The sequence below is a fragment of the Mixophyes fleayi genome, chromosome 1 (genome assembly GCF_038048845.1).
Source record: "Mixophyes fleayi isolate aMixFle1 chromosome 1, aMixFle1.hap1, whole genome shotgun sequence".
NCBI classification, from domain to species: domain Eukaryota; kingdom Metazoa; phylum Chordata; class Amphibia; order Anura; family Limnodynastidae; genus Mixophyes; species Mixophyes fleayi.
The window spans coordinates 308,424,195-308,441,157 of record NC_134402.1 but is presented as its reverse complement, the minus strand read 5'-3'; the positions used below and the strand labels follow the sequence as shown (position 1 = coordinate 308,441,157).

General features: G+C 39.1%; 1 protein-coding gene across 1 annotated transcript in view; it reads left to right on the top strand.

Annotated features, from left to right (window-relative positions):
* Positions 1-16,963, top strand: part of ACIN1 (apoptotic chromatin condensation inducer 1) — a 59,284-nt gene that overhangs the window by 10,658 nt on the left and 31,663 nt on the right. Inside the window, exons 2-3 of the mRNA XM_075211394.1 lie at positions 8,601-8,666; positions 15,416-15,527. Coding sequence (XP_075067495.1) covers positions 8,601-8,666; positions 15,416-15,527 — 178 coding nt within the window. The remainder of the gene's footprint in view (positions 1-8,600; positions 8,667-15,415; positions 15,528-16,963) is intronic.

The following is a 16,963-nucleotide window of genomic DNA, read 5'->3' as shown; positions in this document are numbered from 1 at the left end:
CATAAACATGCAGCCAATCACTAATAGCCGTTAATTCAAAAGGTTTAAAAGAAGATTGGAGAGAAATGTTGATAAGTTCTGTAAGTGGTACTCATATCTGCTCTGCATTGTGTCTACACTACTGCCATTCGCATTCAATGAACATTTCACTTGTCATAAGTGGTAATAGAAACATTACTGAAATGTATACATGAAATGCTCTTGTATATGAAATAACATTAATACACCCAAGTTGTTAAAATGAAGAGTTGACTATTTCATTTTTTATTGTTGAGTTGGAGAGACCTATCTATACTCAAGGTAACATTGTTGGCAGCCAAATGGGAAAAAAATATACACACTGTGGGCCTGAGTCATTAAGGAGAGCAAAGCATAAAAAAGGAGTAAATGTACTCCGGGACAAACCATGCTACAATGCAAGGGGTGCAAATTAGTTTATTATTTTGCACATAAGTTAAAAACTGGCTGTTTTTTCATGTAGTACACAAATGCTTGATAGCTTTATTTTTGCACTGAAATTTAAAGTTGGTCTCGGAAAGTGGTGGGCAAACTCAGTCCTCAAGGGCTACCAACAGTTCATGTTTTTAGGATCTCTGTCTGTAGAAACAGCTCGGATAATTACTGACCCAGCCAAATAGATTAACTCAGCTGTGCATGATTAAAGAAATCCTAAAAACATGAACTGTTGGTAGCCCTTGAGGACTGATTTTGCCCACCACTGGTCTAGAACATGCCCTATCCCAACTACAAATTTGTAGCCACATTTTAAATTGACCTTCCCCTCCATTTCAACATGGTTTTGCCCAAGTGCAGAGTTTCTCCTTTTATATGCTTTGCTCTCCTTAATGACTCAGGCCCTGTATATCTAATATCGATATATACTTTATCATTGTGCTTTTTATGTTCTCATTTATATTTTAGACTTGATTGCATGATGTCTAAATATCTTAATACAAGATTCTACCCATAGATCCACACTTATCTGCCACATTCACATTGCATGAGACATTTACTGCAAAAACATACTTTTATATTGGTGATTTTTTTAAGCTGGCCACACATGATTGGCCAGTTGATATTGACCAGGTTTAGTTTCAAAGCTAGCCCAATGCCTGGTAATATAGAGAATATTTGTAAACTTGCTTGAAAAAAATGCCAGCTTTAGACTTGTGTACAGTACTTTTCTGGTTAGACAAATGGGCCGTATGCGATTTAAGAAGTATGGAGAAACGTACTTTATTTAGCACACTTGCACAATATAACTATTAAGACTTAAATGGGCTCTATATATTTTATTACAGAATAGCATTTTGTTTGTTTTTTCTCGAATGCATGAAACACAATTCAGGAGCATTAGGCGCGGGTTTCATAAAGCTAAGGGCTTTTATCACAACTACAAAATCACTTGGGCTTCTACAATTATCAGAATATGATTCATTGCTGCGACAGAGTTTTCACATATTACTAAAACATGTCTAAAAAGTGCATTCTTTTTCATGTGTTAGTACCATATTTCCCAGTGCAGACTTGTAAGTAACTTAATGGTTATTATGCAGCCTGTAGACATCTATAGCTTGGGACAGTACGCTGAGGCATTCCTTAGATGATGATCTCAAATGTTTAATAGGCTGCTACTCAAGTACTCCTACACAGTAACCTTGATGTTTCACCACAAATACAGGATTACTGTTATGTGAAGTAGCTACAAACATACAGCATTTAACACATTCTATCCCCAGTGATGGGCAATATGATAGCTTTATAGCCTTACACATGTGTCCCATGGTCACTAAAGGTGGGGAAAGGGCATGGTGAACATTACAGAGAAGCTTTTACAGGATATTAAAGGGACCATTACACCTACACCATATTAATGCAATCTAAACTGCAAGTTAATGGTATCAATATGCAGTAAGTGTCACTTAACCTCATATATTAAAGCCCTATTTCCCTATACATTGTAAGCATATGAGTAGGGCCCTCTTACCGCTTTGTATGCCTGTTGGTACCCAGTGTTTTATTACTGTGTTCTTCCAAAATTGCAAAGCACTATGTAGTATGCTGGCGCATACATTATAAATAAATGTCAATAATAATGTTTGATATAAGGCATCTCTCACAATACGGGCATACTGGAAATGTATCATGCTAGTACTTTGATATTAAACAGGAAGAGTAATCTTTATCAAGAGGGTCACGAATGATCCTCAAGTGCTAACGGATGTCTTCGGGTTGACTGTGAGGACTTAATCACAACTATCCGCATTTCATCCAGTATTAATAGATTTTGAGCATATAATAACAGGAAGACAGACACATCATAAATAGAACATATTTATTCATGTGAAGGTGTGAACAAATCCATAATTACTAGAGATGAGCGCACTCGGATTTCTGAAATCCGAGCCCACCCGAACGTTGCCGATCTGAGCCGGATCCGAGACAGATCCGGGTATTCCCGCCAATTGCAAAACTGAAACCGAGGCTCTGAGTCATAATCCCGCTGTCTGTTCTCGCGATACTCTGATCCTATAAATTCCCCGCTAGTCGCCGCCATCTTCACTCGGGCATTGATCAGGGTAGAGGGAGGGTGTGTTAGGTGGTCCTCTGTCCTGCTATATCTCGTGCTGTTCAGTTCTGTGCTGTGCTCTGTGTTCTGCTCAGTCCAGTGGTGCTGTGTCCTGTGCTCTGTCCTTCTAAGGGCATTGTTATTTCCCCATTATTCCCAAATTATAAAAAATTTCAAAAAAAGTTATAAAAAAAATTACAAAAAAAGTAATTATAAAAAAAATAAAAAAAAAAATATCCCAAAACAATCCTGCAGTATAAGTTGGTACTGCAATATTACAAAGTTCACTGATTTTGCAGTATAAGTCCAGTGGTACTGCAATATTACAAAGTTCACTCATTCTGCAGTATAAGTCCATTGTTGTTACTGCCATATTACAAATTTCACTGATTCTGCAGTATAAGTCCAGTGGTACTGCTGTATAACTCCAGTCCAGTGGTACTCTCCTGTGCCGCATATAATTTTTAAAGGCTTTGCCGAGTATGTGTGGCTTTAGGGTACACTCTCTTGTGCTACATATAATGCAGAACAAAAATTTGGAGGATAAAGTAGGGAAAGATCAAGACCCACTTCCTCCTAATGCTGAAGCTGCTGCCACTAGTCATGACATAGACGATGAAATGCCATCAACGTTGTCTGGCAAGCCCCGATGCCCAATCTCCTAGTACAGGGCATGTAAAATCCAAAAAGCCCAAGTTCAGTAAAAGTAGCAAAAAGAGAAACTTAAAATCATCTAAGGAGAAACGTAAAGTTGCCAATATGCCATTTACGACACGCAGTGGCAAGGAACGGATTAGGCCCTGGCCCGTGTTCATGACTAGTGGTTCAGCTTCACCCAAGGAACTAAGCCCTCCCCCCCTACAAAAAATTTAAGAGAGTTATGCTGTCAGCAACAACACAGCAAACAACCCTGCCTTCTAAAGAGAAATTATCACAAATCCCCAAGGCGAGTCCAAGGGTGTTGGTGGTTGCGAAGCCTGACCTTCCCATCACTGTACGGGAAGAGGTGGCTCCTTCCACCATTTGCAGCACGCCCTCTGCATATGCTGGAAGGATCACCCACAGTCCAGTTACAGATTTGGCTAATGAAGGTGTGAATGTTGTACACCGGGAGGAGGATATTGATGTAGCTGGCGCTGAGGAGGATGTTGATGATTATGATGCAGACAGATACCAAATTGCCTTTCTCAATTTCTATTTATATTCTAGATTATATAACGGCTGAATAGTTTTCTATTTTACTCCTAGTGGAGAGGGGATCTGATGCAGACAGATACCAAACTGTCTTTGTCCATTTCTTTGTATATTTGAATTTCTAGTTCTACAGTCTATGCAGGCTGCTTTTTTTTTTATATTCAACTACAAGTGTAGGGCGGGGGGGGGGGGGGGCATAGATAGCCACCAAAGTAACGTGGTCCATTTAATTTCACTTTCTAGCTCCACAGTCTGTGCAGCCTGCTTTTTTTTATCTTCAAAGTATTTACAAGCCTTGCAATCTAAATTAACTAGAGGTGGTGACGTGCTAGAACTCCACCCTCTATATGCTGCAGAGAATGGAGGAGCATCAAAAGGCCATTCAAGCCTACACAGCCACCTACGACATAGGAAAAAAAGTGGGGATACGCCTGAGTCAAGCGCACTGGAGAATGATTTCCGTGTTGTGCAAGGTTCTGCAGCCATTTGAACTTGCCACACGAGAAGTCAGTTCCGACACTGCCAGCTTGAGTCAGGTGATTCCCCTGATCAGGCTTTTGCAGAAGCAGCTGGAGAAAGTGAGGGAGGAGCTGGTACACCATTGCGATTCCACCAAGCATGTAGCTCTTGTGGATGAAGCCCTTCGTACGCTTTGCCAGGATCCGAGGGTGGTCAGTCTTTTAAAGTCAGAGGAATACATTCTGGCCACCGTTCTCGATCCTCGGTTTAAAGCGTATGTTGTGTCTCTGTTTCCGGCGGACACAAGTCTACAGCGGTGCAAAGACCTGCTGGTCAGGAGATTGTTCTCTGAAGAGGACCGTGACATGCCACCAGCTACACCTTCATTTTCATCACTGTTTGTGCAGTTCCAAAAAAGAGGAACTGCCATTTCTATTGCTACCTTCTTTCTTTCTGTATTTCCTGTGTCCTGTGGTCTGTTCTGCTAAGGGCATTGTTATTTCCAAGTTATCCAAAAGTTCTAAAAAAACAAATTTAAATTTATAAAAAACATTATAAAAAATTAATTTAAAAAAAAAAATAATAAAAATTTTTCCAAAAATAATTGGAAAAAATATTACAAAATTTTAAAAAATCTAGGGGCATATTCAATTAGCTTTTGGATTCGCGGTAACGCGCCGGAACAGCCGCGAAACGTAATACACGGTACCGCAATAACGTGGATTTTCGTTCGCAGCCCATAGGGTTGCGAACGAAAATCCGCGTTAATGCGGTACCGTAATACCCGCAAGAACGCGCACTTTTCGCGGCAACGTGCGTTACCGCGAATCAAAAAGCTAATTGAATATGCCCCCTAGCTTGTACTGCTGTTTAAAAGTCTAACTACGATCATTCACTGTTGCTGTACCCAAAAATAATAGATACTGCTATTAAAGTACAGTCCAGTGGTACTCTCCTGTGCCGCAGATAATTTGTAAAAGCTTTGCCGAGTGTGTGTAGTTATGTATCACAGGTTTTAAGAAGAGGCACAACACTGACAACCTGTTAGAGAAACTGAGGGAAATAATCTCTCTCTGGCTCACCCCACTTAGACTCTCCTGGGGATTCGAATAACTGCCATTTCTAATACTACCTTCTTTCTTTCTCTATTTAAAAAAAAACAAAACTGTCATTTCTATTACTACGTTAATTGTTTGTGCAGTCACAAAAAAGAGGAACTGCGCCCTTAACTGCTATGTTGGTTTTAGACATCCATCCGGTGTCCGCCATCTGTGCACTGGAATTCAGACCAGTTGAGGGTTTTATTATTATATTGTGGCCCCGGTACCAAATTGGGTACCGGGGCCACTCCACTACGCAGTCCAGATACTTGTTTGGTGGAATTCAGACCAGTTGAGGGATTTTTTATTATATTGTGGGGACCACTCCACTACGCAGTCCAGATACTTTTTTGGTGGAATTGAGACCAGTTGAGGGTGATATATTGTGGCCCCGGTACCAAATTGGGTACCGGGACCACTCCACTATGCAGTCCAGAAAGCTACCTCGGTGAAACGTTTTGGACTAAAAACAATATTGTGAGGGTGTTCAGAATAGACTGGAAATTAGTGGAAATGATTGTTATTGAGGTTAATAATAGCGTAGGAGTGAAAATAAGCCCAAAAACTTGATTTTGGAACTTTTTATGCTTTTTTCAAAATAAATCCGAATCCAAAACCTTAAATCCGAACCAAAACCTTTCGACAGGTGTTTTGCGAAACAAATCCGAACCCAAAACACGAGACACCAAAAGTGGCCGGTGCACATCCCTAATAATTACAGTGTAGTGCATTTGTATGGCTGTTTTCAAACACAATACGCTCAACTATTCTTTGTATTTTTTTTAATATGTTAATGTTTTTCTATTTAGTTGAATTGTCAAAGTTTCCAAAAGGCATGCTCATACAAATAGCACAGATGTTAACTTTTGTATCAACTTTTCCCCTTTTGAACCTTGTAGTCATTGACCATACCCATGTATATTTTTCTGCGCTCCACACTCAACTTCCTACAACATAGATAAGCCTGACCTTGATGCAGTTCAATATGTAACAAAAATGTTTTAGATTCACCTGCGCTATCCCCAATTGCAGCACTTATACACCTTTTAGGTTTACATCCAATAAAACAAATATTACCTGCATGTCAGGAGTGCGATCACTGCGGGATGGCATTAGCAGGTGTCGGCCACTTAACCTCACAGTCCTGTAGGGCTTTAGGAGCAGTTTCCAGAGGTATTAGGTCCCCTATTCTGTAATGTGCTAAACCGGGTAAGAGTCCACCCTCATAGTGATTGGAGAAAAGTTAAGATTTGGATACTGGAATATTTTTTTTATATATACAAGTTAACCCGTGCATGATACTCATGCATTCTAGTCAAATCAAGCTACTTAAGGTGTTAAAAAGGTTCTTGTCATGCATTTGGGCCATAGCCCAGGCCTCCTCAGGGGAAGAGCGTTACTTCCCGACGTAAGCGCCCTTTTTTAACGTGGTTTTGTCCACATGTCACCACCTCATCATTCTTCTCCATCACCTCATCCTTCATTTCCATCGCCACTACTATCCAGATGTCTATCCAGACACAGGGATCTCTTTCAGCGGTCCTGAGTATCACACTCCTCTCGCTCTGTCAACCTCGGCAACCACCAACCACTCCCCACTGTCACCCCCGGCAACCACCAACCACTCCCCACTGTCACCCCCGGCAACCACCAACCACTCCCAACTGTCACCCCCGGCAACCACCAACCACTCCCAACTGTCACTTCTCCTTTAAGAAATATATATATATATTTTTTAAAATCTTTATAAACACTTTTAACAATTAACAAATTAAATTAACAAATTAAAAACATCTTAGTATACCAAATTTCAGCCCTTTCTGAGTTTTTTTTTCCCACATACACTAAGAATTTAGTAGGTCAGTGTATAACTCCGCCCAGCAGGTGGCGCTGCAGCTTGGGGGTTTTTTTCACACACACACAGACTAACACACGCCACTAGGCTTTTATATTATAGACTAGGCTTATATATATTAGATATATATTAGATATATATATATATATATATATATATATTTATTATTGGGGAAAATAAAGACAACCTGTTTTTATGAGAATTGCATTATTCTTCTGAACAATATTTAACATGTGGATTGAAAATAAATATGAGTGCTCTCCGTTTATGTTTACAAATTAATGACTCCTACAAGGTTTAACTTAACCCCCCAGTAGGAGACTGATATATTTATTGGATAGGAACATATGAGTCCATTATATAATTAAATTACATCTGCAGTGAGGTTCTCCTCCTTCCTTTGAATGATATATTTAATCAGTGGAGTGAGAATTGAAAGAAAATACAAGAGTTTTTTTTGTTTTTTTTTTTAGTTTACTTACAAGTGAATGACTCCTATAAGATTTAACCTCTAGAACAGAAGAAAGAAGGAGATTGATATCACATCTTTAGGATAAGAACATATATGAATCCATAATATAATTAGACCACATTTGAAACAAGATAAAGTTTTGCAGTATTTTAGGTTTATAGTTTGCACGATGATCTTTTTGTTTGTTTTTCTAAATGTAACACTGGAAGAAAAGGAGGAAATTTTATGTCTTTTCCAAGAAGAAAAATTTACACATCACTTGGAAAGGACACTGTGTTGATATGTAAAGTTAATGGAATTCACAATTTTATTGTATTGGATGTTGTACTACTAGTGCATATTACACTATGATTTGTGCTGTTAAGCTGCTCATTTAAGGAGGCGTCGGCTGTACAGTGTTCTTTACAAAGGCTAGAACATTGTGCAGCCTGCACCTCCTTAAATTAGCAGTTTGAATCATAGTGGGGACCTTCAAAGTGACGTCATTGTAGGCTGCTGGGATCTTCATTCGTCTGAATAGTTTGATGTCTCTTTTTCAAGCTGTCACTATTACCACTCTGTCGGTAATTACACCTTCGGGTTGACCATGTCAGGGTATCTGTGTTTCCATCATCAGTGTGAGGTACCCAACCTGCTTGGTTACATAGTCAGCAACGTGTTGTGCAATGATGTTTGACTATACCAATAAATAATTTAAAGTTGATTTATTTAAAAAAAAAAAAAAAAAAAAAATCTATATATATATATATATATATATATATATATATATATATATATATATATATATATATATATATATATATATATATAATCTTTGTGTGATTGTTATCTAAAGCTAAGGATAATCTCAGTAACTGAAGTTGGTTACATAAAGCATTTCTAGTATGCTGGATTGGCATGTGGCATGCATATTGTACTATGCTCTAATGCTCTTTCAAATTAATTTCTCAGGCTCTGATGTTGGAAAACCTCCAGAAACATTCTACTCCCCATACTGGGTTCCAACCCAACTCACAGGTCTGTATACCTTTATGGTATTGTATGTTTTCATCTTTTTGTCTTCTATCAGGTTTGGTAACTTAGCTAATAGTAACTAACTTGTCCCTTCATTCAGAATTATCCGCAGCCTTGATAAAAACGAACAAAAAAGCAGTATAAAAAAAAACAACACTGAGCAAAAAATGGGAAGACTACATGTGGCTGTCCGAATACAAGATCCCCTGTTTCTTGTACTTGGTACTACTACTATGGTACTGATAAAAACACAAAACATGTTCCTATCGTTTTGAATGTGTATGGGAACAAACATTGATGGGGATCTTGAAGTCATTTACCAACCCTTAAATGGTCTCCTTTGACCCTAACAAGTGGTTTCTGTCAAAATGATGGTTGGCAAATTTCAGTTTGTTTCTATTTGTGTCACTAAGTGCACTGGCAATCTTTCCAAATAGCATATTGGTCCAGAGGCACTATCTAATAATTGATTTGGAGACTCGGGGACTCAAAGACCCAACTCCCACAGTAGTTCTCCAACTGTGGCCCATGCATTTCCTTTTTTCCCTAGAACCACTTTCCTAACTATTCCTGGAAAGTTGATGTTTCTGGTGCCAAGAGATAATGTACTTATTTTTTTGTTTAATCTAATGACATCAGTAGTCTGACAAAAGGTTTTCTCTTCTGTTTTTTTATAGACCTAGTAAAACTGAGGCTTTGTACGGGTACCTGACGTATGACTCATGATTCAATTAATTTCATTTAATTTCATTATGTGTGTGTGTAAGCTTTAATCAAAAGTGAACAGTAAAGTCTTTAGATATTGTTGGTTCCAAATGATTATTAGACTGGTGAACTTCTAGTTTTCCTATTTATGTATTCAATTATTGGCCACAACATGCAGCTCATTATTTGTGACTAAAAGACAGATTGGCTTACTATGCTACAACCGTATATGTCACCTCAATGTATTATATAAAATGTATCATACATAACTTCACATATCTTCTTGTCGCATGCCCTGTATGAGATTGCCAATCTCCAAAAATGTATATAGAACCACAATAATAAACAGGGTGCGTCCAAAGAGGATATAAAAATATTTATTTATTATATAAAATATATTCAATAGCCGAGCTCACATGTGTATCATACAAATGGTATAACGGGTTAATACCCGATATGATATTACAATAAACACCTATCTAATGAGATGGTAATAATAAGTAATAAAAAGTGTCTGGCCAGTACACAATATCATAAAAACAATGTATATGGACCAAGTCCTTGTGATCAACAGGTAGTAGCAGGAGAGATCTCACCCAGTTATCAAGTGCAGCTGCAGCGCGAGGGTGCATGAACACCGATCCGTAATAGGATCTAGCGTAATCCGGAACGTGATGTATAGATTTTCCTTAATGTGGCTCTTAAATAGTACCACGATGATCGATCAAAATTCTTGTAAAAGCACGGAAGTGTTAACATCTCATCACTTGAAATCAATGTCTCGAGGGGACAGATGACAAACCACCGCTGATGGATATAGGTGGTGTATATCAGCAGATATCAGGATAAGTATACTCAGGTGCCGGAGTTCCAGTGTGCCGAGGAGTGATGTCCCGTTGTAAAACTGCCTCATATATTAAGGCAGTTCGGCGTACACACTGAGTCAGTGTACTAGTCCCGAATCTTCAAATAAACACGGAATGGTCTCCTTGGAGCTAATGGAGATGTATTCTCCTTCAAATAACGATCCAGATGTAGGGGGATCCTGACCCTAACGAGTTTCGTTAGCAATGAGCTAACTTTTTCAAAGATGTCGCACCTGTGTAAGTGTATGTATGTGTGAGTATGTATATATCTATTATATATACACACAGTACTGTGCAAACGTTTTAGGCAGGTGTGGAAAAAAATGCTGCAAAACAAGAATGCTGTCAAAAAAAGCAGTGTTTTAATAGTTTATTTTTATCAATGAGCAAAGTGAATTGACAGAAGAGAAGTCTAAATAAAATAAATATTTGGTGTGACCGCCCTTTGCCTTCAAAACAGCATCAATGCATCAATTTTTCTAGGTACACTTGCACACAGATTTTAAAGGTACTCGGCAGGAAAGTTGTTCCAAACATCTTTGAGAACTAACCACAGATCTGTGTATGTAGGCTTGCCCAAATCCTTCTGTCTCTTCATGTAATCCCAGACAGACTCGAGAATGTTGAGATCAGGGCTCTGTGGGAGTCATATCATCACTTCCAGGACTCCCTGCTCCTCGTTACGCTGAAGATGGTTCTTGATTACCTTGGCTGTATGTTTGGGGTCCCTGTGCTGCTGCAGAATAAACTTTGAGCCAATCGGACGCCTTCTTGTTGGTATTGCATGATGGATAATTACATGCTTGTATTTCTCAGCATTGATGACACCATTAATTCTGACCAAGTCCCCAGCCCCATTTGCTGAAATGCAGCCCCAAACTTGCAAGTAACCTCCACTATGCATCACTGTTGCCTGCAGGCACTCATTGTTGCACAGCTTAGGCTGGGAAGCAGAATTTAGGTCAACGCCACGGTGTAGCTCCAAGCTAGGAATTGTATTCGTTTTTAAAATGTGTTTTTCATGGCTTTAAAAAATAAATTAAAAAAATGGTGACTGATATGACAGTTCATTAGTTGGCCTAGGGCCAGGTCAGGTAGGGGTTACTATGACAGTAAGGTCCTGCTCGGCATTAATTTGGTGGAAGGGGTGGTCTGGCAATGTCTAATAATAGAGTTCTTCCAGAGATAAAGCTGTAAAAATGACTTCTGTAAAGATTTTACTTGTTGTACATGCCATGTTAAATAATGCCTCTGGGACAGTCAGGTGCGCAGCCTGCCAGCCTGAGGTTCCAGTGCTGAGTGTGCCTGAAGGCTCGGGTACCGATGTAGCAGAACATCCTGGGCTAAATTCTTAGCCAGTGTTATTGCTGAGGTTGCTCAGCTGACCCATTCTCATGAGAAGTCCTTCTTGGATTCCTTCAGGTTCAGGGGTAGTTTCTGGCAGATTTGCGCCCAGCCAGAGGCCTGTGTAACATCCCAGGAGGTGCCGCTTTGGGTAAGAAGTCTGGCAACTTTTGTGCAGGGGTTGGTCAGAGTTTCCTCTTCCTTAGAAAGAATGTTGGATTCTGCTGCGCCTCCTGCCTCTCATTAAACGTAGAGGTTTGGTTCCCCATCGTGAGTTTGGGTCAGATTCTAACGGGTTCTCACAAGTCAGGGACCAGGTAGTTGACGGTTCGGATGAGGATACTTCATACTTTTAAGAGGATCCTTATAGCCGACAAGGCGTGGATGATCTGATTCAGGCAGTGCGATTGGACATCCAATGCTCAGAGGTTTCAGATCATGCAGAAACCTTGTTATTTAATAGGAAAGCAAAGAAGAGTGTCTCTTTTTTTCCTTCTTCTTGACAGCTAAAGGATTTGCTGTGGGAGGCTTGGACCACACCAGACTGTAAGTTCCAGGTGTCCTGTAAGCTGCAGAACTATTACCTTCTTCCGGTGGAGGAAACGATTGGGTGGGAAGTTCCTCCCAAGGTGGATGCGTCTGTAGCAAGGTTGTCCAAGTCAGACACAATTCCGATTCCCATTGCTGCGAACATTAAAAATGGCGCTGACCGTAATGTTAAGAGCATGCTTAGATCTATTGTTTGTGGCTGCAGTGGCCTCTCTGCAACCCATTTTTGCCTCTGAATGGGTTAATAAGGTGGTAGAGAGGTGGTCAGAACAGCTGTCACCCATCAGGTTCAGCTTCAGGATCTTTGGACTCCGCAGGAATCACAGATCCAACAAATGTGTTAGCATTGCTAGCAGTGTTCTGCGCTCTAGTCATCACAGAACATTTTGCTGCAGCATTTCCATCTAATCTACATATTTCCCCCGGTGACACTGCTTCAGAGGATCCTGATGAGGGTGACTAGAAAGGGGGTTCGGGTCATCCTGGTGGCTCCAAATTAACCGCGAAGATTCTCACCATGTCGGCTCGTCAGTCATGGTGTCTCTCTCTCTCAGGCCAAACTTGTTAAGTCAGGGCCCGTTTTAGTACCTCTGTTTACAGCAGCTGGCTTTGAGTGTGGAGGCTTTATATTGCCTGGTGTGAGACGAAGGGGGCTTCCTCTTCTTCTCAAACACTCAGGCTCCTTATGTTTTTACAGGATAGACTGGATGCCAAATTAACAGTAGTTCTTTGAAGGTTCAGGTTTTCGCTTTTTCTGTATTTTTTTCAGAGAAGACTGGGGTCATTGCTAGTTGATAAGATATTCTTACAGGGGGATCTACATATTCATCAACCTTACGTTTTTCTTGGCTCCATGGGATCTAAATCTGGTGTTCGATGCTTTGCTGCATTCACCAGCTAAAATGTTGAAATTAGGAGATCCCTCGCTCCTATACTATACTTAATAACACAGTGTCCTTCAATGGAGGGGGAGAAAAGGATTCAACTAAAGTACAAAATCTTATTTTTCTCATATTGTACAGAGCTATGTGAACACTGTATGATATATTTAATAGTAGCATTTTGTAATTCTTACCCTATAAAACAAGAGTCGGGGAACTTTTTTACCTTTTACCCCCCAAATATATTTAGATACGCCGACGTTACCCCCTTGATTTGAAAGGAAGGAAATCATATATTATTAATTATTGGAATTCAAAATTTTATTTAATCTATTCAAAATTTCTTTGAAAGCTTTAACTTCAAAACTTCAGGTTTTGGAGAAATGATGTTGCTTCATTTTTGATACGAGAGCATCAATTTTGGGGCATTTTGATGTCGGAGCAATTTGGATACAGTCTTCAGCGTCCAATCGATTTCTCTGCTTTGTTTTCATGTTCGTTAGAGTGGAAAATCCTTGTTCTCAAAGGTAGGTTGTAGCAAAAGGCAGTAACTTTTTGACTGCCTCCTCATTTGCTATTTTGAATGCCTTTGCAGCTGTAGACATCCAAAAATATGACAGATCTGCTTTGTTTTTAAATGCAATACGTGCTTCATTATTGCATCGAAGCTCAAGAAGTACCTCTGCCAACCCTTGAGGCTCTTCTGGTACAACAGCAATTTCACATTTAAAGGGGTCAACAATCCAACGGATAGCATGTGAATCAGCAGCATTACCCCCAGGAATTAAATTTTTACCCCATTTGGGGTAATTTACCCCTGTTCCCTGACCACTGCTATAAAAGAATGTCACAGGGAGTAGAAAATGAGTGATAACAGGATAGTAGCTTGTAGTGAAGAAGTTAATAACGTTACATACCTATGAAATATCTTAAAGTAAACTTGTTGGCTACACATTAAACAGATACTTGAACAAACCGTATATAAACAATGTTACATAAATGTTATGCCTGCATAGTTTATTTTGTATTCACATTTTCAAATGTCTGCATAAAGGCTTTGAGAGGAGCCATCTTCTATGCAAGTTAACAAATGTTTTTGAGTTTTAGTGAGAGCGTTAAATCCCCATTTACTAGCTGGAGCATGTCCATGTACTCCTGAAAAGCTTTTTGTAATATCATTAACATGTATGGAATGATAAGCTTTAAATTCCCATTTTACAACAGACTTTGGGAAAAGCTGCATACTTAAGATGCATCTAATTGGCTATCACTTCAGCTATTCATTACAGACAACATTTTTAAAGTGATGGTGATAGTCTGGGTTCATTGCGGCTGTAAATGCGAGGCAGCATCTATACAAGTTGCTAAGTGCAGTAGTGTGTTTGTGGACACGTGAAGTGACACTTGGATAATAAGATACAGTATATATATTATGAAAGTTGCATGTAGTGGTATATATTATATACCACTACATGCAACTTTCATAATTATAAAATATGTATATAAGTAAATAAAGGCCTCAGGGGCTTATACTATATTTTTAGATAAGCTGTGATTTCCAGGGAATATTCTCTTTTTATGCACAGCAAATTTCTTGTAGGTATATGTATGACTTACTTGTATATAGACAGTGTTTAAAGGATTATTCTACCAAAATATTCAGTACAAACCTGTATGTCTATGTGATTGTAGGTATTACTTTCTGTTCCATTGTGTATTTCTTTATTCCATGTGTCTATCTTTCATCATAATATCGTTTGCCTTTTTATAAGCTTTTATTTTTGTGGCTTTTATTCCCTTCAGTGCAAAGGATGAATGGGACTAGAAAATGATAGTTGAAATGTTCCTTGTTTGCTTCTCAACGTGATTTGTTGGTGGTGGTTGACAGAGGTGGGGAGGGAAGGGGCTTAATGATATTGTCTTAATAGTGTCATTAATAGTTGTTATCTGGTGATCACCGAACTATAATAAGAAGTCCACAATGGGAGAGAAGGACACAGATCTCCCCCACCCTGACTTCCAAAAAATCAGGGGCACTATAATTTTAAAGAGGAAAGACTCTACAGAAACCATTATGAAACCGAGGATGGGGAGGTGTATTGCAGTGCCCCTGACTCTCTAGGTGCCATGATGCATGCATCATGGCACCTAGAGAGTCAGGGGCACCCTCATTTGAAAGAGGGTTAGTATAGTAGTTAATACCCAACATATCAGAAAGTGTTAAGAAGTCCTTGTGCCTTGATATGGGCTCTGAAAGTCAAAGGAAAGGCCAATGTGTTTAAATAAAAAAGTAAGGAGTCACAAATGGCCCTCAGAGCATCCACTTCACATGCTTTCTTCTGTATACAAATGTTCTTCTTCAAGTGTCCTAAGCATTAATTCATATTTTTATAATTTTGCTCTGCAGATGGGAGAGGAAATGGGACAAAACAGCTTTATAAAGCAGTACCTTGAGAAACAGCAGGAGCTGCTGCGGCAAAGACTACAAAGAGAAGCACGAGAGGCACAAGAAACTGAAGGTATAATTTGCTAAGATTCTGAAAGGGCCATGCCGGAATGTGAAATTGCAGTTCTCATACCTGGACGGCACATTAAGATGAGCATGCTAAAAGCATTTTAAAACACTCCATACTCCCCGTTTTGAATTTTGCAGAAACAACAATTATTTATCTCTGTGCCAAAATGCGGGTGCTGTTCATATGAACAGCAATGCTTAACACCGTTCAGAGAAGAGTGCAAGAGAATGATGGCAGCACTGCTGATTTTATGGACATCGCATCATTGACCACTATGCTTCCAAAATTTTGAGAGCAGTTTCAATATGTTATCACACATGAGAACAAAGTTCTAAAATGCTTCTAGCCATATTGTCTTCAATTGTCGCCTTTATGAATAGATTGAGGCATGTTAAAGTGGATATAAAGCCTCTATTTGAAAGGATATATATATAAAAGTTGGTGTATTACTGAGGTGAATGATATACATTAAATACCTAGTGGTAAATGTATTAACCTACAGTGTTGTAAAATTGGTGATTCTTGCTGGCGGGATTTAAAACGGCAATTTAATTAAAGGCAAACCCCGGCATATATTTACCAACCCCACATGCCTGTAGTTAAATTGCTGTTTGAAATCCTGACAAAAATCTGTGATTTTACAATACTGCAGATTGATGTATTTACCCCTGGAGTGTTTATACAGAACTATCTTTGCTATGGTTTTTCTCACTCTTCTGCAGCAGGTTGCTGTTTTATGAGGGATGTGCTTCTCTAACATAGCAGGCAGACAGTGACTGACAGCTACACAAACGTGTTTGGCAAAAGTGTGGATTGGTTAATTCATACACATGGGAGGGGCCAGTGATGTTGCAGCAAATCAGTCTTTTTGACCTGTATCCAGTCCCAACTCAAAGGGGTTCCCAATTGTTCAACTGTCTCTAGTGTAGCAGGAAGGTAATATTTTACTTTTTAACTGCGCTGCAGTGGGATATCGGGTTATCACAGAACATTGAATTTTATTATTCCATTGCTTATACTGTATATGAAAATTACACATTTTTGGGTGTAGTGGTCCTATATGTTACAACCGCTTTTCATGTGACATATGCTGCACAGTATAAAAGTAGATCGGTGGTGTTTGAGGAGTGTCCACCTAAAATAAATAAAAGGAATTAAAAATAAATGCTACTAATCTGTGGTTTATTTTTATATTGGATCTACTTTTTTTTTTCCTTAAGTTTTGCAGCCCTTTAAAATATGTTCCCACTGATAGAAAGTACTGATAGTTTGCAATATTTTTGCTTTAAGTTAGCTATTAAATGATCCCTTTCCAGATAACTGTTTATTTTTTTTCTTTTCATAATTGTTAAGCCATTGCATGTTTTATTCAGCATTAATGATACATGATAATGTACTTATCTGGTGTAGAGCCTGTCGTCCCCATATAAAACCACACT